At 42.3% G+C, this 24110-nt stretch overlaps 1 protein-coding gene across 11 annotated transcripts in view; it reads left to right on the top strand.

The window, feature by feature from the left end:
• Window positions 1-24110, top strand: part of FHOD3 (formin homology 2 domain containing 3) — a 642552-nt gene that overhangs the window by 497449 nt on the left and 120993 nt on the right. For 9 of the 11 annotated variants that reach the window (XM_090049608.1, XM_090049605.1, XM_090049604.1 and 6 more), the window contains 2 exons: window positions 3700-3825; window positions 21965-22099. In XM_090049608.1, coding sequence (XP_089905734.1) covers window positions 3700-3825; window positions 21965-22099 — 261 coding nt within the window. The remainder of the gene's footprint in view (window positions 1-3699; window positions 3826-21964; window positions 22100-24110) is intronic. The other 2 variants (XM_090049607.1, XM_090049612.1) reach the window with 1 other exon arrangement.

Below are 24110 nucleotides of genomic sequence, written 5' to 3'. Positions count from 1 at the left end.
TTTATTTTAAATTGTTTTTGGCCATTTAAAAGTCTTTTTTGTGGACTGAACTTTTGTTGTGTTACAGATTTGAAGTGGTTTCAGACCACTTATACCAGTTTATGCATCATTTCTGTCCCTAGCCTTGAAGAAGCTGTCTTGTGTCATTGCTTAGGATGATTATCCATAGGCTGCTAAAGTAAAGCATATCCAGCTGCTGAGCATATTGGGCCTGATAAATGTGATAGGCTACATACAGGCATTATGTTTCTGCTGGAGAATCACTGCTTTCCTGATAGAAACTAGGAGCATACAAGCAGTCATTCAGTCTCTCCCAAAGGAAACCTGCCCCCTCTCGGGGAAAAAGCTTCTAGCTTGGCACCTGGAAGATCTGCCTTGAAAGACAAACTGTCTCTGAAGAATGAACGCTTGTACATTTTGATCCAGGACAGGGAGGGGAGCAGCAGGGAATAGAATCTCCTTCATCAAGAGCACAGATGTAATTTCTTCCAGTTGGTATCCCATCATAGGGGTATCATCTTGGCCTCATGTGCATTAAATATAAATATTAAAATATTCTAGAACAAAATGGAAAGAAATTAAAGGGGTTTTTTTGTACTTCAAATGAAAATAACATTTTAAATTATAGCTTTCAACTATAAACTTGAATAAGTTTTCTAAAGTTACTTACATAATCGGATTTATAAAATAATTGCTTATTAATAACACTCAGAGGTTTAACAGCAAATTAGTAGTTATACTGCCCTTATTGCACATGCTAGCATGTCCTCATTGCATGTTTTCGATAGTCATCTGGTAAATATTTTGTATAGAACAAAAATTTATTTTTATTAGTTTTTTAATACAAAATAATGTACTGAATTTTAACACGATAAGCCAAATTTCAACCTGTAATTATTATTTTTAATAAGTAGTTTAATAAGGCTTCTGTAGTTTTGAACCCACACCAATGTCATTTATTGCCAACAGACATAGAAACATTTAAATAACTATTAGTTAGTTATTGTAAGCTATATAACCCTTCAGACACAACTGAGCTATTCCATTGCTCAATACTTGGCCAACATAGAGGATTTCATTTCTCAAAGCCTTTTACAATAATTAATGTATTTTCTCGCATATAGTCCACGGGCTGTATAAGTTTTTACAAACATGATGGATGGATGTGGGCTATACAAGGGTGTGGGCTATGCAGAATCTTTAGAACATTCTTTAATGAAAATTAGATTTAGGCGTGAAAACCCCACCTTGCCGAGGCAGGTGCGGGGGCCACACGGCTGTGGGGCTGGGGACGGAGGACCTGGGTGAAGGACTTCTTGGGGGGGGGGGCCCCAAGGTGGGGGTTGAGGTGCGAAGCAGACCCTACCCACGAGCCCTTGGCTCCACTGCTGCCCACACTGTGCCTGCCCATCCCCGCCTGCGGGCTGATGCCACGGCGGTGGCGAGCCCTGGCGGGACTGGCTTAAGCACGGCTGGCAGCGGCAGGGAGCAGGGCTGCCTTCCCCCTCCCCCCCCCCCGCTTGCAGCTCCTCATCCCTCCCCTCCCCTGCACCAATTAGCAACACTTTTAGCCAGCTCCAGCTTCAGCTCCGGCTCCAGCGGCCATGCCCAGCAGAGCCCCTGCTGCCTCCCTCCCACCACATGCGGGAGCCCCGCACCCAACTGCTGTCCTCCACAGCCATGCAGTGGGGCCCAGTGGGGGCCACCCAGCGCCTGAGCTCTGATGGGGCGGCCGCGCTTGTGGCCATGTCTCAAGGGGTGGCTGCAGGCGGGCAGTGAGAACCCGGTCCCCACACACCAGCATTGAGCACCCGCGACGGGCCAGCACCTCTCGGGCTTAATAGGCTTAAAATCACTCCCGGCACCACACTGTCAAGTGCGGGGAATACATGAGTGCAGTCTATACATGGACTGTTTTCCAAAAATACAGTTTTCCACAGGTTATACATTGGTGCGGGTTATATCAGTGTGCAAGCTATATGCGAGAAAATACGGTAATCCTCATACCGGCCTACAAAGTGTTTTTAACTGTTATCTTCATTTCTGAGTTTGAGAAGGAGAGGTATATAAATTGATTGATTTGTTTCTACCCATACATTAAATCTATGTCAAAGCAAAGACCAATTGCAACTTCATGTCTCTATAACAAAGGAGTCCTGTGCTATGCAGGCCCTTACGGTCTCTGTCCATTTTCCAAGCAGATTCTGGTCTACAGACACTAATAGAAAGTAAATTCCCAGATTTTCGTTTTGTATAGAAAGTCTCCATTCAGTTCCTTCTCTTGATGTCTCCTTCTGTATTCAGAGAAATCATCCTGAAGCCACCTCACAGGCTTGAGGAATGACTTAAAACATGCATGTTGTCACAAAGTAAACAATGTGGGGAAGATGTATTCATGGTAAAATCCCTTCCTCCCTTATCTTTTAAATTTAACTCTAGCCTTAACTCTCATCATGGTGGTCAGTGCTGCAGATTATATTCCAAAGAGTGTTTGGATCTTCATGGGAAGAAAGATTAAATTTAGCTGGAAAAGACACCTAGGTGTTCAAATAAAATGCCTGAATAAAGAGAAGGTACCATGCTGACATTTTAAGAGGGAAGATGAGGGACAAGATAAACAGGGTTGATTTAATGTAATGAGCTGTTAAAACAAAAATGACTTTGTACTTTTCTTGCCTGGACATTTATCATTTTGGTGGGTTGAATTTATGGAATAATCCACCTACCAGATGGGAGAAAATCCTAATAAGAAAGGTGCCTTTCTCTCTAGTGAAAAGTAAAAAGGAATGCTATAACTTTTCCAAATCCAGAGCCTCTTACACATCCTTGACTTGTCATTTAATTATGACAGTGGAGCGGTTAGGAGGCACATAAAAGTAGGGTAGTTGCCTTTTCCACTCAGTAGAAAAGCCAGGAGGAAAACATTGATGCATGGGGCTCTGGGGAGGTGACCATTCCAAGAGTCCTGGAAACAATTTCTCTTTGATCAGTAAGCTCATATTGAAGTTCAACATTTTTTTTAACGGAGTGAATGGATGGCAGAAATTCCTAAAGCCGTACTTCCGGAGACATGCCTTTTTAACCGCGGTGATGATTTTTTACAGGCATCATAAGAAATGATGGGGAAATGACGGGGGGTGGGGAAAGAAAATAGTGTTTTAATTTAAATGAATTTGGATGCTTTTCATTTATAGCATAAACATTAGCAAATCATGTGAGTCTGTGTTCTGATGACACATGGGGAATACTGGTATTTTCCTTTATTTCACGAGGAATGATACTTCTGATATTGATCTTTTTGGTTCCTTTTCTAATGGTTGATTATCAGATTCTGAACTAGGCAGTAAATTTCTGAGTAACTGAGCAGTCAATTACGTATTCCAACTTGCAGCTGTTTCTTTTAAAGTTACATTCTAATCTCTTTTAACCTTCAGACCAGTAACTCCACATGCAATATTTAAAATGCCCTTGATATGGTTTATATTAAATTCTGCTGATAGGCTACCTTTTTCAAAGTTTGGAATTAAAGATGGTACACTTAGAAACTTAAAAGTTGACAAAGTTCTGGAGTATCCTTTGTTCCCCATTTACGAGTAAAGAGGGCTGTCTGCCTCTTGTCCACTTTCTGACTGATTATTTTCTGTCTCTTTTCGCTTTTCTCTCCCTTCTGCCTCCCACCTCTTGTTTTGGCAACTTAAGATACAGTAGCTATGGGAGCAACTTTTATTCTTCTGCCCGACCTCACTCTGGACTAAGTGCACCTACAATGTCTACTTCTTGTTCTGGGGCAGGCCTCTCAACACCACAGGAGACAAAAACTGAAAGGTTTGTAAGAAAGGTCCTCATGATTAAATACGTATTTTGAGTCTGTTCCTGCATACAGAGAAAAAAAAAGGAGATAATGGGAATGATGACATATGTTTTTTCTTATCTGAATTTAAAAAAATAATTCCTAGTCAGGTCTGTACTAATTTTTGGAAAAATAATTTACCAAGATCTAGAAATATTTTCTTTTCTCACTCAATTTAGATGGATTTCTTGTGGTGAAGTTCTTAGATGATACATCTAGTTGCACCCTACCTTGCTTCTTTCATTTGGAACAGTTAAAATAGAACTATTTCCAACTAATACAATTTATTAGGCATTAAAAGCTAATTAAAGCTAATTTTTATTTTGCCCCATTTTAATGTCTTACACACTTCAGCTCTAATACAGACCAAGTTAAATCAAGTTGAACTTCTTCAGAGTATGTGCTAGCTCAGATTTCCCACGGTATAACTTTAGACCTTCATTTTCTTGAAAAAGTGCCATTCATTTCATATTTTTTAAATTGCAAGCCAACTGTTTCCCACCATATTTGAGAGAACCACATAGTAACTTACTAACTAACTCTTTTTAAAAAATGCTCTCTATGAGCAATCAAAATACCGTGATGAATTTATGGTCCACTAAGGCACTTAGAAGAAATACAGAAAGAAAGAATGTTATGGATACATGCAAGAAATTCCATTTGGCGAGAGGTTTTAGACCACCAAAAATTAACCGACTGTTACTGCTTGAAAGTAAATGACAACTCCAAAGGATATCATGCTGGGTTAAAGAGGGAGAGGTAGGAGCTTTTAATTATACTGCTGTCAAGGCTGGTTAACCTTAAATAATTTCCAATAGGGTCTGATGGGCTAAGGTTCACATGTTGCCAAATTGTCCCCTAATTTATCAAAAGCTTTCTGCAAGTTAGCAGCTAATAAGGCCTCCTTTGCCTCAAACCTTAAATTCTAATCTAGGCCATTGACTTGCTTTGTTGTAAGCAAAGCCTCTTGCTCCCTCTGTAAATTGGTTCCTGCTGCCTCTAACCAGTCTACCTATACCAAAGTATGTCCTAGAGTCTTTTGCCACTAAAGTTTAATTACCAAATCATCTTTTAATGAGTTTAATTTTCCTTGGCATTCTTTTCTCAGGATTTTTTAAATTACTTGCTGCATTCAGTCTTTTCCACAGCTGAGTCTTCTGTTTAGGGCAGTTCATGTCAAATTCTTCAATGTGTAAAATGTTTCCAACCACAAGGTATTGATTTAATATAGCTTCAAGTGAGTAATTACATTAAATATACCTGTGGTGAAAGATACCATTTTTCATATGCTCATCTTCCTACACCAACTTGGCTGGATTCATCTTTCCCAATCTGAGTCAAATTATTGTCAAACAAAACCGGAACCAAAGACTCCAAAGCAGCTCCCTGGCTGTCTTGCACCTTAGAAAAAACATGTGGACAGGCATTCCAATTCTTTTGAAGCTCTTAGGTTACTCATCTATAATTATGGTAAAGAAGAACAGTTGTTTCAAGGCTTTTTGTTGTTTGTAGGTGCTTGTAGAATAGAGTTAACAAGACATTCATTCATTTACAAGACATTCATTTAGAAGTTAACACTTCCTTGCATATGTAATAGACATCAACATTAGGACAGTGAGGAACTTCTATGTTAAAATCTGAAAGCCAGGGTGTCTTTACATGTGCTCTGGGGGGAGGGGGTGCTTTACATATAGGAGGGGCACTTTAATTACAGTAGTTCTAAGTAAAGCACCTGCAATCTCCTGTATTTAGCTTGTTTGATGAGCTTTACTTAAAGTGCATGCTTCAGTAGACTTGATTAATCGAGCCTGCTCTGATGCACTGTCATTATAGTGCATTGGAGTAGCTTCTCCACATATCTACAGGAGCCCTTAAATTTTAGAGCTTGTTGGGAAAGTGAATGTGTGTGTTTCTGTAGGGCATGTCAGCAGTGGAAGGATGGAACTAAGCATACCCCAACTCAGCTGAAAGCATACCAATGAGGCTGCTGGGCTGTGACAACGCCTCTGAGGCCTTGTCTTGCCTAGGCAGAGAAGTCCTAGTCCACTTTTGCTTAGATGCCACCTGCTAATTCAGCTTAGCCAAACTTATCCTAGGGAGCTACACTTTCCTAGTGCAGATATAGAGTATTGTCTTCAACTTGATTTTCGTAAGTCAAGTTGTAGCCTAGGTACCAGAGCTGGCCTTATGGATGGGTGATGTGGTTGACCACCTAGGGTGCCATGGTCAGGGGGGCACCATACACACATGAACACATGTGTGGTCCGGGGCTCCCTGGGCACCATTGCTGGTGACACCTGAAGCACTGCAGGGACTACGGGGTTTGAGCCTGGAGTCAAGTTGCTTTTGACCTGTGGGAGGGAGGGAGAGGCTCCCACTGCTGTGCCCCCCACACCTCCAGCTATATGCTCCAGCCCCCTTTCTCCCCACTCTGCCTTGCTCAACAGCAGCACTAGGGTGACTATCACACAGAGCTGAGGAGGACAGGGGGCAGGAGCCAGAAGCACAGTGGGCCCTCTCAGCATGAATCATTCTGTGGCCCCCTCCCTTCCTGGTGCTGCTCTCCTGAGCAGGTTGCTATGCACTATCTCCCTCCTCCTGCCAGCCCCTGAGAAGAGGAAAGGGGAATATGGCTTCCTGCGATGCTGCCACTTCCATGTTACACACGTGGTGCCAGCTCTTTCCCGCTGCCCACAGAGCCCTGCAGCTTCAGGGGTGCTGCTGGTCCAAGTGGGGGCCTGGCACTGAAGGCAGTATCCAGCCAGGCAGGGTTAGGGAATGCAGGGGCAGCCTGGCTTAACCCATGCTGGGCAATGTACACCTGTAAGCACATCGTATGATATGCAGCGAGTTAGAATCAGATTTTAATTTAATGCAGTACATGGTAGTAAATTACTAATCAACTGGATTTAGATGTGATTAGATGAAAACTTTTAACAAGGGGAACATCACATCATTACTATGCTGTGTACTCATCTGTATGTGTATTTTTCTTGTGTGTACTGTCACAATACATGGGATACTATGTAAACTTCCTGAGCTATGAATTTATCGTGGCGATATACTGCAGAAGGGATTCATAGATTTGCAAATCTCTAAACCATGCTCACTGTTAAGCCAGTAGCCATCCAAAAACAAACTTTCATGTCTTGCAGTGTGTCTAATGGTAGGTTCCAAACCAGAACAAGTTCTGTATCCTGATTCATTACCATAAGATTGCATTGATTACCAAATTAGTTATAGAATCATAGAATCAATGAGTCGGAAGGGACCTAGACAGATCATCTAGTCCGACCCCCTGCCATGGGCAGGAGGAGCACTGGGAGTGGGAGGGGTCATAAGACCCCAGCCAGGTGCCTGTCCAGTCTCCTCTTGAAGATTTCCAGGGAAGGTGAGAGCACCACCTCTCTGGGAAGCCTATTCCAGGCTCTGGCCACCACCCTTTTATCTTGAAGTACAATAATTGTTTCTTCTGTTATTATGAAAGCAGTCATATTATTAACTAGTCTGAAATGTGAATTCAATTTTAGATAGAATGAATTTTTAGAGATGGAAATGAAGACTATTATCCATTTAAGTAGATCACCAATTAAAAAAAATACCCATCTGAACAAGGGATTTCTGATCACAGAAATCTTTATGAATATAAGTAATGAAGATTCAGGCCCCTACCACATGTTACATATATTATGCAATTAACTGCTTAATAATGCAATAAATTTAGACCAGCCACATGTGCAATTATCTTTCTTACCAATAATTTTTGGTTACAGTTAGTTGTCAACTGCTCATTTTAATCTTATCTATGTTGTATTTTGGCCTGTCAAAGCACATGGTATTGTTACTGCTTTGTGCTTTGAGATTCATAGTTTCATAGATGTTAGGGATTCCTGAATAGTTTTAGTTTTTCAGGTATCCACACACAAAATAATATGATCCCTGAGGCCCTTGCTGTGCTTTATATGTATTATGCAATCAACTGGGTAATTGCACAATAAATTTAAACCAGCCATATGTGCAAAGTAGTTATCACACCATAAGAATGTCTATCTGGCTATAAAAAGAGGCAACCAGCTACATAGTGCTTGAAAATGTGTAACAACTTTGTAGTTGGTTTCTATCCATCTTTAATTTGAACATGTAGCAGAGTCCTCAGAAATGAAGGACAGGAGCTCAACAAAAAGCTAAAAAAAAAAAAAAAAAAAGGAAATGCATTGAACTCAAAAGGACTATAGTGAAATTACTGTTAACCCAATATGGTGGGGGGGGGAGAGGGAATAGAGAGAGCATATGAAATCCCAAAACACAGGATAGGAATATAGCAAAGATTAAGTGGTTGAGATGAACTGGTCTGCATAGAAAGCGTTTAGGATCTTGGGCCAGTACTTAGGACCAGAGTGCTTTATGGCCTGGGATGATGAAGCCATAGAATTCACAGATACATAGATTCCAGCATCCCAAAGGGACCATTATAGCTATCTCTTCTGACCTGTAACATTTCTCACCAAAGTTGGATTAAAGCATTCCTTTTACAAAGATAACTGACCTTATTTTAAATGATGGCCCATGCTTTCTTATTGTAAGATATTTGAGTATTATCCTTCCTGCTAAGAAACTGCATCAGATTTGAAATTAGACAAGTTTGAAGCTCCAGCCAGTAGATTTTATTGCACCTTTATCTGCAAAATAGGAAGTCCTGACCCCATCCTCAGCCACTGCCAGATTTCTTCTCCATGTGTAATTACCTAAGCACAATGATCAGTTCTCCTTTCAGCATTCTCTTCACTAAGTTTAAAGAATTGAGCTCTTTCAGCCTCAGTGTGTTAGGTTCATTTTCCAGTCTCTTGGCCTTTGTTGGGCCCTCTCGTCCTGATCTGAGCTATCTTCATTACTTGCACATCTTTGTTTTGCAAGAATAGGTGAATGTGATTATCTCAGGTTTCTAGACTTTATATACAATGGGAATTTGTATGTGGTTCAGAGGTGTGTAAATAATAACAGTAGTAATGTTAACAATATTCGTAATAATAACAGTAATGATGTTGTTGTTATCGTCATCATCATCAGCCAGTCTGCGGAAACCCCACACGCAGAACAAGGGCCTGCACCCCCCCAGGAAGAACTGAGGCAATGATCAGAGAGCTGGGGAATTGAACCAGGAGCTAGATGTCAATATCAGAGCAGTCCTTCCCTCCTCTTCCCTCTCCCTCTCCTTAGTTTCTGTTTAGCAACAAGCAAGATAGCTTTGAAACTCAAAACATTTTGAAACTTTCAAAACATTTCAAGTGCCCTCATTTCATTTCAAAGCTGTTTCAAAGGTTTTAAAACTCAAAACAAGTCGAAACAGCTTTGAAACGAAACACCCATCAAAATTTTGCAGAACCCTACAAAGTATTCCCTCCAGACTGTCCAAGTTCCCTCCTTATTGTGTTCTAAAGCTCTCCTGCATGTCATCTCTTTTTCTTGAGGTCAGGCCAGGCAGGATTTTCCTACTTAAGAGACTGCCTCTTAAAACCTCAGATATAACATGGTCCTAATCTGTTTTCTTTCTGGTCACTAGAGACTGAAGCTGGACACAGGTATATTTATAAGAGTTTTTAGTTGCTCTAAATCATAGAGAACTGGGGTATCAAACCACTCTGTCAAATAGAGCTTCTTAGACCTTCCAGTACATTTCAGGGGTGAGTCAGGTTTGTTGGCCCTCTTGAATGTGGTCAGGATCCATATATTCTGCAGTACAGTGGGTACAGAAAAAAGCCCTAAATTCTATCCCTAAGTTTTAATTTAGTCTGTATTTATAATCCATAAATTATGCTTTGTTTCCTTATTGCTACCATGGCAGAGCCATACTTCTATGCCTAACATGAGTCTAACATTAAGTAACAATAATTTGTAATGATTAGATGGGTTTTTTTAATGTTCCTCAGGCATTTATCCCCAAGCAGTCTTAGTCACAATGCTTTCCAGGCTGCCTGTCTCACAACCTTCTCTTCTCCAGCATGCTGGGGAAGGAGAGCTTGGTAGTCAGTTTCATTAGCTGAAGCCCTTTCTAGGAAGTCTAGCTGGTCACCATGTATGTCTGGCTCCAGCTGGTCTGGGACGATGAACTGGGCTCCAGCTCTGGCTTGTCTCCTTGAAGCTCTTCCAAGTCTGCTCCAGTCTTGTCATCTGCAAATTTTCCCACCTTGTTTCTCACTTATTTACCCTAGATCAGTGGTCACCAACCAGTGGATCTCAATCCATGGGTACATCTTGGAGACTCTTGCAGTAGATCTCAGAGCCTCTTGGAGTCAATCTGAGGCTGCGGGTAGGGCTGAGTGCCCATGTCCATGCACGCACGCATGCACCCCAGCCCAGCAGGTTGGTCCGTGGGGGAGGGGAGTGGCTGGGCCCAGATTGAGGCCCCCATGGTGAGGGGCAGTGCCGCAGGGGCAGGAGCAGGGGTAAATTGAGTGGGGCTCTGGCCAGATGAGACTTACCTGCTGGGGAGGTTTGCCCCCAAATAATTTTTTCTCCCTCTGCCTTGATCTGCCCTCCCCGACCCCTTCCTCCTCACAGACTTACCTGCTGGGGCGTGGCGGGGAGTGACGGCAGCACACGGTAGATCTTGGGTTGCTTTTAAATGCCAGAGGTTATCTACTTAAAAAGGTTGGGGACCACTGCCCTAGATAATATAAATAATAATATAAATAAATCTGTTAAACAGGAAATATATTACAATGGAACTTTGGCCAAACTGCTTTTAACCTTTTGCCTTGAGACAAATGGTCTTATTCTTGTTTTTGTTTTTTCTGATCTCTTTCAGTCCTTTGCATTGGCATAGCATATTCTTCCTTTATTCCATGAAAGTACAGTTTTTGTATTATTGTTCAGTTTGGTGTTCTCATTGACTGATACTTTTGATAGCATGCTGGGATTGAAATGTGCTTGCATGTCCAACTTACCATTCAAATATTGTATTTCTCACATAGGTATCCATAAATATATGTAGATATGGTTGGGGGATGGGAGGAGGCAGAAATAATAGTGGGATCTTTCCTTTCTTAATGTTAATAATATTTTAAAGACTGTACCAGAAGCTCCAGCAGAACATGCTACCATAGCTTGTAAATACTTTTACTTGGAGTTCCCCTTCCCTTCCCCAGTAATTGCAAGAGTGATTTTCTGGCAGTCTGAGTGTCCCTTCAGTCCATTTCCATGTCTCTTAGAAAGGCATACTTGAGAACATTAAACAGCTTTTGATTTACCTTTTCTTCTAAAATTAAATGTGTCTGAAATTGACTACACCACCAGGGATGGGCTGCTGCAGGAAGTTTCTTGGCAGGGTCTTAAAACTCACTTCTTTTGACTAGCCTTCTCCCAAATAAACTGTTTTTTGGTGCTATCTATACTCACTCATGTGCTTAAATATTGAGGAAATATAAGAATATGTGAAACAGAACACTTTATGTAACTGGCTTTTCTAATGTTCCCCAAAGCAATCTTTCCTTTCCCTGTTTTACATTCTCTCCCCTTCATCCTTAGTACCTTCCCAGCTCCCCACCATCACTTTGGTCTGCTGCCATCATTCACTGCAAGTGAAACTCAGCCCCTGTGAAGGACATATGCACCATTTAAATCCTTCAAATGAGGCTCATGAGGGTCCTTGGTAGTACATGTAGACCCTTTTCTGGCCTTCCATCCTGTTTTGTGTGTTGAGAACATATGACTAAGTCTTCAGAGCCATGACTGTGGGGTTTTGCTTTTTCCTTATAGAGCATCAGTTAAGCTTTTGTGTACTAAACTGGTTAATTTCTAGATAGAACATGATAGTGGGTCACTGTTGATGGTTTTGCCCTCAACCACTTTCAGTACTAAAGTTTTAATAGTAAAAGGGAAAGTAGGAACTATTTGATGACTTCAGATTTGGAACTAAAATGGCCTCTTTGCTCTTGTCTTTGATCTCCATGGCAGGGCTCTTAAACAGGTATTATGTTCTTATAAAGCACAACTCCCACTGATAGCTTCCTAGTAAGGCAGCATGGTGGTAGTGGTACAGCAGAACAGACTTAAAGTGATTTGCTGTGTTTGCCACAGAGGAGAATTTGGCCCCTATTTGGAAGCAACACAACAGGAAGTTTGGAAACAGCCCATCCCCCAGATAAAGGGGTGAGAGAACTGTTTCTAACCTCAGCACTATAGGGTTAACCAGGGTTCTGTGGAAACCTTTTTGGTTTCTCTTCACAGCCACATGAGTTACATATCAAGTTTCAGATTTTAAAAACACAAAAATTTGAGACATGGCTTCTTACAGTGGTTATTCATTGCCTTTGAAAGCACCTCTCTGTGCTTCCCAGACATAAATTATCACTTATGTCTTACTGATATAATATGAGCTATGCATGCATTGAAAGGCAAATATAGCAATTTAATTAAGTCACACATTTTGCCTTTGTAAATTTTGGGCATCATCTTTAAAGATCAGAAGATCATTCAGTGGGAGGCAACCTTTTGGGCACAAGAACCACAAATAAGCTCTGCATTCTCCCTGGATGCCACTCCAATCCTCTTGCCCTGCCTAATCTGCTGCTCTGCTTTCTGCTCCTGGCTCTATCTGCCACTGTCCTGCCTGTCCCATCCCCAATCTGCCGCATGCCATACATAGGCTGCCCATATACTAGTGACACTCGTGCCAGAGGTTGGACAACCCTGTTTAAAGCCATATGCATTTGCTTTATTTTAAGCACAAGAGAACCCCAATTTGAATTGCATTTAAGCCCATGTGTAAGTCAGGATGGATTGGGATCCAGAGTCTATTTTATATCCCAACATTGCCCTATTTAATTATATCCCAACATGTAAATGCAATTTTAATGGTATAAATGTGCATGTACTTGTATAACTGATAATGTACAATTTACATATCTTGGGGGGGGGGGTGTGTGTGTGTGTGTGTGTGTGTGTGTGTGTGTGTGTGTGTGTATATATATATATATCAGTAAATGCACTGGTAGGAGAATACCTCATTTATTCACATAACACACTCACCTTGTTTCCTAAAATTGGCCATTTAAAATTGGGGTGTGTGTCTTGAATAAGAAAACTGATTCTGAAATGTTTGGTTAAAAGAAAAAATCTTTTTTTCCTTTCATTTTGCCTTCCCCAGATAAGATGTCTGTCTTGTTTCTCTGTGTGTGGTATGTGAGAAAATATGCTAAATAATGATATAAGGTACCTTTATATTGCTGTCACACAGGGAGTGGTAATAGGATAGTTATACTAGTAAAAAAAATCATATAGTTAAACAGACTTAAAACATTCATATAGACCCAGTTTTCATGCTGAAAAGTAATAACATTTTGTGTAAAGGCCTTGCACCACTGGAAACCATTGCCCTGTATACCTGCTGGTTCAGTACTCCTGTACCCCATTTTTGCTTTGGCTTATGTATAGATTTCTAGCTGGCTTGCAAGGTTACCATTAGTCAGTTCTCTTTTTCTCAAAAGAAATATTAATCAGTGGTTTTAACACTCTAATTTTTTCTGTATTTTCAAGAGAACTTTTTTACAGATTCCCCATATAATGTTTAGTCTGTTTGCAAATTGTTATAGCAACATGCTTTTAAATTTGCTCTGTCATGTAAGGAGACATAATACACAAAGAACATCCTTAACTGTGAGAAACAATATGGCTTTTGGCAGCTCAAGCTCCTCTTTTGTCTCTTTCAAGCCCAGGCAGTGGATTTGCTATGTCAGAGCCAAGAGACATTTAGAATTACTTAAGGTCTATTTTAGACTAGTAGCTGTCTGGTATTATTCTCCCCTCATAATATTTGTATGACTGCAGGATCAGGAATGTTTTCAGAAATGGATAATTAGTGCTTACTTATTAGGATTATTGATGATCCTGGCCCCAGTTATGTTAAAGAAAATCCTGAATATTAATTTTTTGATCTAAAAGGATTTCTTCCTCTAAATCCTTCATTATTTTTTTTAACCTTCCATTATGGATATTACATTACAGACATTTACACAATGTATTCTTTGCAAAGGTAAAATGAAATCACAGATTTGGATCTATCTGATTAAATTTTAAAATTCCTGCTTTCCTAGCAATGAAGAAAATGTGTCTATTGAGGCTGAATATTTCAGTGATTAAATCTGCAGTGCTAATCCCCACTTTGCTAATTAACAGTACAGTACTCGGAACAAAAAGCCCTGGCTGGGGCTCCTCCATCTCAAGGCACCCTGCACCCAGCCAGCTGTGACTAGCTGGCTGGGGCACACAGTACCTCAGTGTGGGGTCTCCACAACATGCAGAGATAGGGGAGTGGGCAGCTTTGGGCTGCCTGCTCCCTAATCTCCACATGCCACTCTCCGGCTGGCCAGGGCATAGGGTGCCACCTTCCCCCACCACCACAAAACAGGGAGTGGTAGAGCCCCTGCACTGAGGCACATAGAGATGGGGGAGCAGGCAGCCCTGAACTGGCTGCTTCACTGTCTCAAGGCACAGTGTGCCTCAATAGGGGGGCTCCACATTCCTCAGCACAGGGCTCTGCAGTAGAGCCCCCACACTGAGACATGTAGAGACACCCTGAACCCCAGCCAGTTAGGGAGCAGCTGGCTGGGGCACAGGGTACCTCAGTGCAGGGCTCAGCAGCATGTGTCTCTACATTTTTTCCAGCACATGTCACTTTGGCGTGCTTTGTGCCGCTTTTCTTCGTGGTATTTTTTGGCTACCGGGAAATCCCAGTAGCAAATTTTGCACTGGTGCTGCAAATTAGCAGAGCCATGCATGAATTGATGTGCAACTCTTGTGGTTTGTCGTGGCACAAAAAGTTTTGTAGTGCCACAAACTGCCCATGCTTACACATCTGGCTAAAAAGCATATGTAAGCACATGCTTACACATCTGGCTAAAAAGTTCAAATAAAACCATTTTTTACCATTTTCAAATTCCCCCACTTTTGCAGTGCAGAGTAGAACCATTAGAAGATGAAGTTTAAATAAAGTAGGGGAGCATCTACTCATTAGCATGCATCAGCTGTTCTACAATAGCTGTTACCTCTTCATGAACCTATGGTGATACAAATTAGCTAAACTTTGACTCTGGATGAAGTAAGGTTACACCTGGAGCAGCTTTGCTACTGGTACAGACTCATACAGATGTAACAGTTGCATCATAGCAGGTTAAATAAGTATCCTTTGATACAGTTGTTACATCTGCCTATACCCTGAGACCCCAGTCGGCTTTGAGACTTCAGTGTGTTACTAGAGTGTAGTTAATAACAACACATTGAGATCATTTGTTAACTTCTCTCAGTCATTAACCATGGTCATGTTAGCCTACGTTTGTTTGCTAAATTATGTTAGCAAAAGAGATACTATATTTAGCATCATAGAAAAATGGCATTTTGATGCGAATCTCATTACAGGCAGTCCTCAGACTTACAACACAGTTAGTGCCTGAAAACCGCGTCTGAAGTCAAAACGTTGTAAGTCAGAACCAATTTTCCTATAGGAACACTGTTATAAATGGGAGATTGGTTCCTTTACGCTGCTTAATACAGCTGTGTCCAGCTGGCAAGTCTATTGTGGTGAAAAGGGAGGAGGGAGGGAAGGAGCATGGGGGGCAGATCAGTGCTTCCCTCAGTGAGGGAGGAACTGGGGCTGGGCTGCAGCAAGCACTACCAAGCTGGGGCTGGGCGGGTGCAGGAGTGAGCTGCAACTCATCAGGGGAGCATGGGGAGGGAGGGCAGGGTGGCTTCCACCACTGCACGCTGCTTTTCTAGCAATTCATCTGGCAGCTCCCACTAGTGCTTCTGCCTCTTGTCCAGGAGGGAATGGGTGTGGGGCGGGAATGCACCCCCAGATCTCCACAGGGTACGGCATGCATGGTTGGGGCTGCTCCAGGCTAGTGGTGGTGTTGCTGGGAGCAAGAGCTATGCCCTTTCTGCTGGGGTGGGTTGGGCAAGGGACAGAACCACTGCAGTGCCTCTGGACAAGCAGTGTGCAATGGTGGGAACTGCCCTGACCTCCCTATACCCTGCAGATGAGCCATGGCTTCATCTCGCAGCCTCCCTACCCTGTCTCAGTGAGCAGTGACAGGGCATGGCAGGATGTGTGTGCCCCTGGATCAGGGTGGGGTGGGCAGTGGGGCAGGAGCTATGGGGGGGGGCTGCAGCCACCCAGAAATTTGCTGTAGCCCCCGCTGCCCATCCAGAGTGCAGCCTGATGCAGCCCTAGCCCCTGCCCCAGCCCCACCCCATGCAAATCCAGGGGCACACACCTCCCCTATGCCCTCCCAGACAAACAGCGGGATCAGCAGCACAAACCGCCAGACAAGCCACTAGACAAGCAGTGAACAGCAGCAGGAGTCCCCATCCCCTGCATGAGCTGCAGCTCAGTCCCGCACCCATCTGGCCCTGGCTGGACAGCACTTGCCTCAGCCCCAGGTTCAATCCCTCCCTCATCGCAGGGGCCTTGATCTGCCTCCCCCCTTCTCTTCCCCCTCCCCTTCCACCACAATACACTTACCAGTGGGGCACACCTGTATCAACCGTCATGAAGTCAAAACCCGTGTTGGGGGGCAGCTAAACAGGGTGTCAATTTATAAACGTTGTTAAGTGACATTCGTTGTAACTTGAAAAGTCATTAAGTCAAGGACAGACTGGATGTACATTCCAGATCTTACTGTCTTGTTCTATCTGTTTCTCATGCTGGCTCAGTTCCACGTGCATACCAGCACAAAAGCTATACCTTCATATAATGTTGACATCTACTTTTTCTAAACATCTCTTTGAATGGTACATTTTGTTATACAAGATTGGCTCTGAAACGTCACCAAAATATGTTGCATGGAAGCAGCATGTCAAGGAAGACCAGGGAGCCCTCTTCCAGGTTCCAGACAGATAATGTAGCACAAAACTTACTGCTTATAGTAGAGTTTGATAGAATTGTATAGGTTCTAAACTAAAATATTTTAGAGCCCAGGAGCTGGAACAACCAAACATCCATGAACTAAAGCACTCTACATATATGTGACAGTGGTCAGTAGTGCACACACTCCAGAGAGTGTTTTTTATGTCTTCACAGTAAATGGTAGGGTGATTATTACATCATATCAAGGAAAACCAATTACTGCTCTAAAAGGCTTATGGTTTGAAGCTTGACAGTAGGGCTGTGCGAAGCTTCGGTTGCTGATTCGATTCAGCAGAGATTCAGCCTGATTTGGAGGCCAAATCTCCAAATTCAAATCAAATCATGAGACCCTTTAATTTCTTCAAATCGATTTGGAGAGATTCAATGATTCGGACATAGACACAGCTTCAAATGTTTTTTCTGTATATCTCAAGGTACCAGGTGGCTTGTGAATGCTGAGTTGGTGGGGAGGATGGAGCATCCCAGGGGAGTGTGGTGTGGTCCCCAACCTGCTCAACAGTGGACCCGGAAGTGGACCAGAAGCATTTCTGGCCCAGTTCTAGGTTCGCCATGGAGCGCGCGAAGGACCCTCCCCCCAGCTCGGCAACGAGTGCCTTCTGGGTCTGGGGGGCACCCGAGGTCCCCCCACAATCCCCCACACTTGGTGGTGGACCCGGAAGTGGACTGGAAGTACAAAGTTGTCCACAGTTCAGAGATAGGTGAACTGGTGTGCGTGTGTGTGGTACTGATTTGTGCCACGTGCCAAGCACTTTGGGAAGCAGGCAGGATAAAATAATATTTCTGCAATTGCTACCTTTTTCTTAATCAACCATAAAATAACTGTCAGACAGTGACATTTTGAGTTAAATGTTGTTGACTTGATCAAATCCAAACTGAGCAGCATACTGTATACCGAGTCGTTACATGTTTGACTCATTCTAGGAATTTAGTCAACATTCTTAGATGCTGTTATTATAACTGTAAAATTGAAACAACTGTTGTGGTTATTAAGTTCAAAAGGCTTCTCATACCAATATAAAGCATGTGATGCCACTATTTCCTGGTGGGTACAAGAATATTCAGGACAGACATTAGTAACAGTCCCTTGTGAAGGAATGAGTTCCACATCTTCACAGAAGACCCCTGTTGTTCTTTCGGTAAATGTTATTATTTAACTTCATGGTAATGCCCAAAGGCCATTGTGTAGGGGTCCAATCTGCTGTGTGATGTACAAACATGTAAAAAAAAAAAAACCCACACAAACAACATCTCGTCCTACCCCTCCCCAGAAACTAGATCCTGCTCAAAGAGCTTATAGTTTGCCCTTCTCCCTAGGTTTTCTTCAAATGTTATAAGTCATAGTGCCTAGATTCTGTATCACAGGCATTAAACATACAGCCCACAGGCCAGATCCAGCAGTAGATCTAGGTCATCCAGCCAAAAGCCTTGATGGTGGACCTTCCTGTGGCAGCAGCCAAGCACCTGGGCAAGACCCACAACTCTGGAGCCCCAGCAGCACCACTGGAAGAAGCTCAATATCACCAGTGCTTGACTGCTGCAATGAGAGCAAGCCATGGTGCTTGCTTCTTCCTTCAGAACTTCTGGGACTCCAGCATCACAGCCCTGGCCTAGGTTCTTGGCAGCTAAGCTGGTAAGAGCCACAGAGCTAGATCGCCAGCACCACCATGGCTTATTCCCATGCGGGCAGCCATATAGTCAGGCAGGACCTGCAGTCCAGGAGCCACTGGGTCCCCAGAACTGTCCAGAGCAGGCACTGGCTGGATCTAGTATGAGGGGTGCAGGTTCTGTGGGCATATGGGGCTGGCCCTATACCATCTATCCAGCCCATGGACTGGTCCTGCACCACTCTTCTGGCCCCCAGGGCCAAATTAGTTTGACCCCCTCCCCACTGCTCTAGAAGCTAAGAGGGTGTTAAGCAATTGGATGGAACATACATCAGTGCTAACCTGATAGGAAGCAGCCAATGTTCACAGATTTGACATCTCTCTCATTTCATTTCTAAGTGTTTGCATGGGGACACACTGCCCAGTTTTCCTTTCCTAGAGCAGTCCAGGAGCAATATACTGTGCCCATATTACCACATTAGGTGTCAGAGATCTAGCCTTTTGAATCTTAATATATTGCTGCCAGTATTTCTGCTGACAGCTTTTTCTCTGGCTGTGGATTGGAAGGTCAGAGTTCAAAATCTGTTTAAAATGCGTTCAAGGAAAGATTTACCATGCAGGCGTGACTATGAGGTTAGTCTTTTCATAGTGTTGGGTAATATTGGAGTTTTTTATGGTTTTGACTATGATCCAGCATTGATATTGTAGCTTCAGCAGAGTGCCAAAAACAAGGCTTACAGGATATCAAGTTTTATACCCCCTTATGTAATGTTTATCTGGGTGGGATATGACATATTGAAATTCAATTTATTGAAATTATACTTATGCTGACTCACTGCCAGTGGGGGTGAAACAGCCATCTTCTCTAAGACTCCTGTTTGGATAAACACAGACTTGCAAGAAAGACATCCAGCCACGGGCCTCCACACAGGTCTGGAAATTTGGCATTGAAGGAGCAGTGGCAGCATTAATTGCAGCTCTCCTGCTGTTCAGTTTCTGGACCCTGAAGGCCAGATGACATGGCCCTGTGTAGCAGGCTGCCCCAGCACTCAGTGAAGCCAGTGCATAGGGTCTCTCTGTGGCCAGATCCAGTACATGGGGATGGGTTGTATGCAGGGTCATACTGGCTTGCAGATGGATCTGGCATGCAGGATTGCATCTGCACTTATTCCACATGTGGGATCTGGCCTGTGGACCAGCCCCATGCCTCTCATCCGTCCCATGGAGCCAGTAGGTGGTTCAGTATATGGCCCTTAGAGAGGCATGTATGGTAACTGGAAGAAGAGAACCTGAGTTTATAGAAGCAGTGTTAGTATCTTCTCTGGTGTATTACTAATTTAGTGATTTTCAATAGTTTGGGCAGCTTTTACCTGCTTTTTGGAAAAGGGACATTTATTCTTTAGTGAATGCATCTACACATGCAATTAACACGTAGCAGTAAACTCCAGTGCAGTTTGCCTGGGCAGAGCACATTGAGCTGGGGTGGAGCAGCCCCAGGCTGGCAGGAGGTCCAAGGGGTCAACATGCTGCAGAGGGGCTACCTGGGGCACAAGGGTGCTACAGTGCAGGGCTAGCCACCAGGCAGCCCCCACATCCTAGCAACCCCATGCCCCAACCAGCCCCAATCACAATCTACATGTGCATTTCAGTGCACATACCTACTCTACTGTAGGATAGTGCTTGTCCTGGATAGTACTGTCCTACAGTAGAGTTAGTTAATTTACTGGACCCTAATACAGGTGCATGTGTAGATGGTGACACTGTATTGTGGAACTAATTTGTCAGCTCTACAGTAAATCTCATGTGTAGTTGCACCCAGTGTGTGCTAAATATTTCATTTTAAAGCTCACGATACAATATTTTTAGGAGATAAATAAAGGCTTGTCAGTGTACAAAAGATTAATCTCCTTAACCATACACCTAGTAGAGGTAAAGCAGTACAACCCTACAATGTAGTTTCAGTTATACTTGTATAAAGCGTCTTCATGCTAGTGTAACTTATTCCTTCAGGAGAAGTGGATGAGCCATGCCAGTGCAAAGCACTTTTGTGTACTAATGATTGAGTTCACACTAGAGGGTATTTACATATAATTAAATCTGTAACCAAGGTCATTATACTGAAAAAAAAATTATGTGTAGACCAAACCAAAGACTAGAGAATTCTCATGTGTTTTCAGTGAGGATTACTTGTTTAATGGTATTCACAGACTGTGGTTACTATGCTACTTAGCATCAAAGTCAATATCTGAGAAGCCCTCCAGTGTAGTGACAAACCACTGTTTTTCATTCTTGAGGAAAGGGTTTGTGTTACTGAGCTAGAGACTTGCTCAACTGTGTTTTTAGATTGCATTTTAAAAGATGTGAAGAAAAACTGTTAGAGATATACTACCAATAGCATAGCTTATATCTACTGCATATAGTATACTATCCAGCAGTCAAGTCCTAAATCTGATATGGCAATGTTAAGCCCTTTTTTGCTTTTTAATGAAGTGGTGTTGTAATCAGTAGCATTTTCTCTATGTATTTGACTGATCAATTCCTGCATTTACCAATAAGGGATTCATCCTGCTATTGCAGCAAGTGCTGTTGGGAACGTTTTCAGCTGGTAGGCCAGAATGACTGAGCTGAGCTGTAAGGTGAACTGGCACTAGAACCTGGCTACCACTGCTTTTCCCCACTTCCTGGCTGCAACACTGGTGAAGCACCCATGTGCAGGATAGGAGAAGCTCTCAGACATAGCATGAGCTAAGCATCCCACTACCCAGCCATGTTAGGGGGAAAGCCCTACAGCTCCAGGTCAGATCCAGCCTCTGAGCCATAGGTGGCCAATCCCTGACTAAGACTATGAAATTGTGATCAGTTGATTTAGCAACATTATGGAAGATATTAATAAGCCTCATCCTGAATGGCATTCAGATTCCAACATGCATAGAGATAGTTAGCCATATTAGTCTGAAGATCGGCAGAAGGTAGGGCAGGGTGGCTCCTTAGAGACTTATTGATTCAGAGAAGCATGAGCAGTCCAGTCCATTCCTAACAGCTGACAAAGTATGTTGTTGCTTATGAAAGCTCATGGCTCTGAATCAGATAGTCGCTAAGGTATAAACCTATACAGCCTTCTGCCAGATTCTAAAATACAATTCTGGTATCTTCTTTTAGTTTTACTCCACTGTATAAAGGATTCCTTAGGCATGTCTGATGTATCTGCTTTAAGTATCATTGCATAATATGTATTTGAAAGTGCTAAGAAAGTGTTGCACTTTGTGATTTCAAAATCCAATTTTTCAGGACAAACTTTTGGTTAGATCTATTATGAAATATACGTGGTTGGTGCAATATTTCAGCTGAGATACATTAAAGTGGATTTGACTTGTGCCTCAGAAGTTTAGCAATTAACATAAATTTTATCACAGTTCAAACTAGCATTTAGCAAGGACATATTATGTCAGTATGCTGATATGTCTTTGTGTGAATATTTCCAAGTTCCTCCATTTATCAGAAGTACATTTCTTGCCTTGTGATTGTTAACAGTTTTTGTCAGTGTAATCAATAAAACTGGCACTGTGAAATGTGATCCTCTTTGGTTTTCAGACCAGCATTGGGTGGTCTCCTTACATCATCTTATCGGCAGCACCAAGAGTCCTTGGCAGCAGAGAGAGAGAGACGACGTCAAGAGAGAGAAGAGAGGTTACAAAGGATAGAGCGTGAAGAGAGAAACAAATTCAAGTAGGAGACCATAATACTTGCTATTTATTTGTTGCCTTAATATAACACATTTCAATCAATTGAGAAATTAAATTACAGAATATTTTGTGCATATAAATATATTTTGCCCCTTAGATTTATGTGTTACTGTAAATGTGTTTAAGAATTAATTTATTAAGCAAAGTATTTCTTGGCTAATAAGCTACTGGAATTGCTAGCTATTTGTGTTTCCAGCCAGTTATACTGGCTGGATAGCTGCACAGGCCAAGATTAGCTAGTCAGTCCATTCTCTCTGAAACCCTAAGATCTGTAAAGTTTAGGGTGTGAGGAAGGAGATATCTCTGTGTTTTAATTTTTTGAAAAGTAAAATAATTCACCTTGTGTGAGCGTATGGTACTGTCTGAAATAGTTTACCTCCAGCCCTAGAGTATTCAGATTTACATGAAACAGGTACATCAAAAATACCGTACAAACAAAATATGAAGTCTGATCCAAGTCCCATTGAAATCAAGGGAAATGCTACCATTGATTCTAGTAGGCTGTGTATCAGATGCATAAGTTAAAATGTATATAGATCTCTCCTGAGAGGGATCAGACCATTTCTCAAGTAAATAACGCATACAAATCTGAAATTCAATGTACTTAATAGGGGGTTTTCAGAAGTTATAAAGCGGTTAAATATTTGGGGGTGGGGAGGAGATTTAAAAATTGTGCATGTTAGTTTTCATAGTTCTTTGGCTGATTTAGTCACAACAGAATTTCTTCCCTGTCTCTGGAAATGCTGTATTTTCAAGCTCAGAGAAATAATTTCACATTCACATTCATAATCAACAGTGAGAGGAAAAGATTTTTTTCAGAAGATAGGTTTTCAGACTAAAGAGTAAAAAGAATTGTTCTGTCACCATTTTTTTAAATCCCTAGAATACACTAGATTTGTTTTGAGATGCAGAACTGTGCATATTGTCATCATTTTCATAACTATCCACAGTGAAACTGGAAAAGAAGACAAATTCTAAGTGGTTAGAATGAGAAGATAAATTTAGAAGAAAACAAGGGACAAGAAGGGAGTAGGAGTAGAATACCAGAATAGAATCCTTGGTGGCCAAAAGCTGCCCTAGTTGTCTTGAAACAGAAACAGTCAAGTTCCAGTCTCAATCTGCTTCCAAAATCCCTTGTTCCAGCTGGTATCATATTGCTTCAGTGGAGGAGGGAGGGGGTACGGGCGGCTATCAAAAGTCTGCCAATATCCACTTCCAGAAAGGAAACTCACAGACCCAAAAAAGTCACAACAAAGTACTTGACAGCTTTACCTGCTTGAGTGAGAGATCTGCCACATCATATCAGAAATGTCTAGTGGTAGTTCTGTCCCAGGGAACCATTGTTAAGGTCAGAAAAATGAGAAGTTGGATAAAAAGAACCTGTCCCATTATAATGTGACACATGCCACTGGTCCATTAAAAACACAATTTTATAAGGAGCTGAATGCTTCCATTCCCATTGTATAACAATTCTGTCTTGCAGAGCTGGGATGCCCACCTCCCCTCTTCCCTAAGCTTTGTAGGGCATATTTAAATAAGGGATCCCCAAAGTTATAGACTGAATAGGCAACAACTATGTGTCACTGAACTGTTTGGAAACAAAGCCACCCCAAATGACCAAGGGACAGTTCCATGAGTGTCCTTGCAATCATACCATATTTACTTGACAGCAAGATGAGTTCTACCCCCCCCTCCCAATCAATATGGTAAAAAAGCCCCTCCTCTTGGATTTTACTACAAATCGGGGGGGAGTGGGGAGCAGAGGCTGCAGCTAAGGTAATGTCGTAGTTAATTAAATAAGATTTTTTTCAGTATGTGCAATGCAGGGTTATTTTCCATATTATGTAAGCAGTAGAAGGCAAACCCCATGGACATAGGTGTGGAACAAAGGATTAGCTAGAAGGAATGAACAGGTTTCTCATATGAGTCATATTAATCCAGAATCTTAGCTTTTTCATTGACCTAGTGTCATAGCTGAAAATGTGACTTAAGTG

This window comes from Crocodylus siamensis, chromosome 5 (assembly GCF_052110815.1).
Source record: "Crocodylus siamensis isolate JL-2025a chromosome 5, ASM5211081v1, whole genome shotgun sequence".
Classification (NCBI taxonomy): Eukaryota; Metazoa; Chordata; order Crocodylia; family Crocodylidae; genus Crocodylus; species Crocodylus siamensis.
Note: the sequence above shows the minus strand (reverse complement) of the source record. Positions and strands in the feature narration are given on the sequence as shown.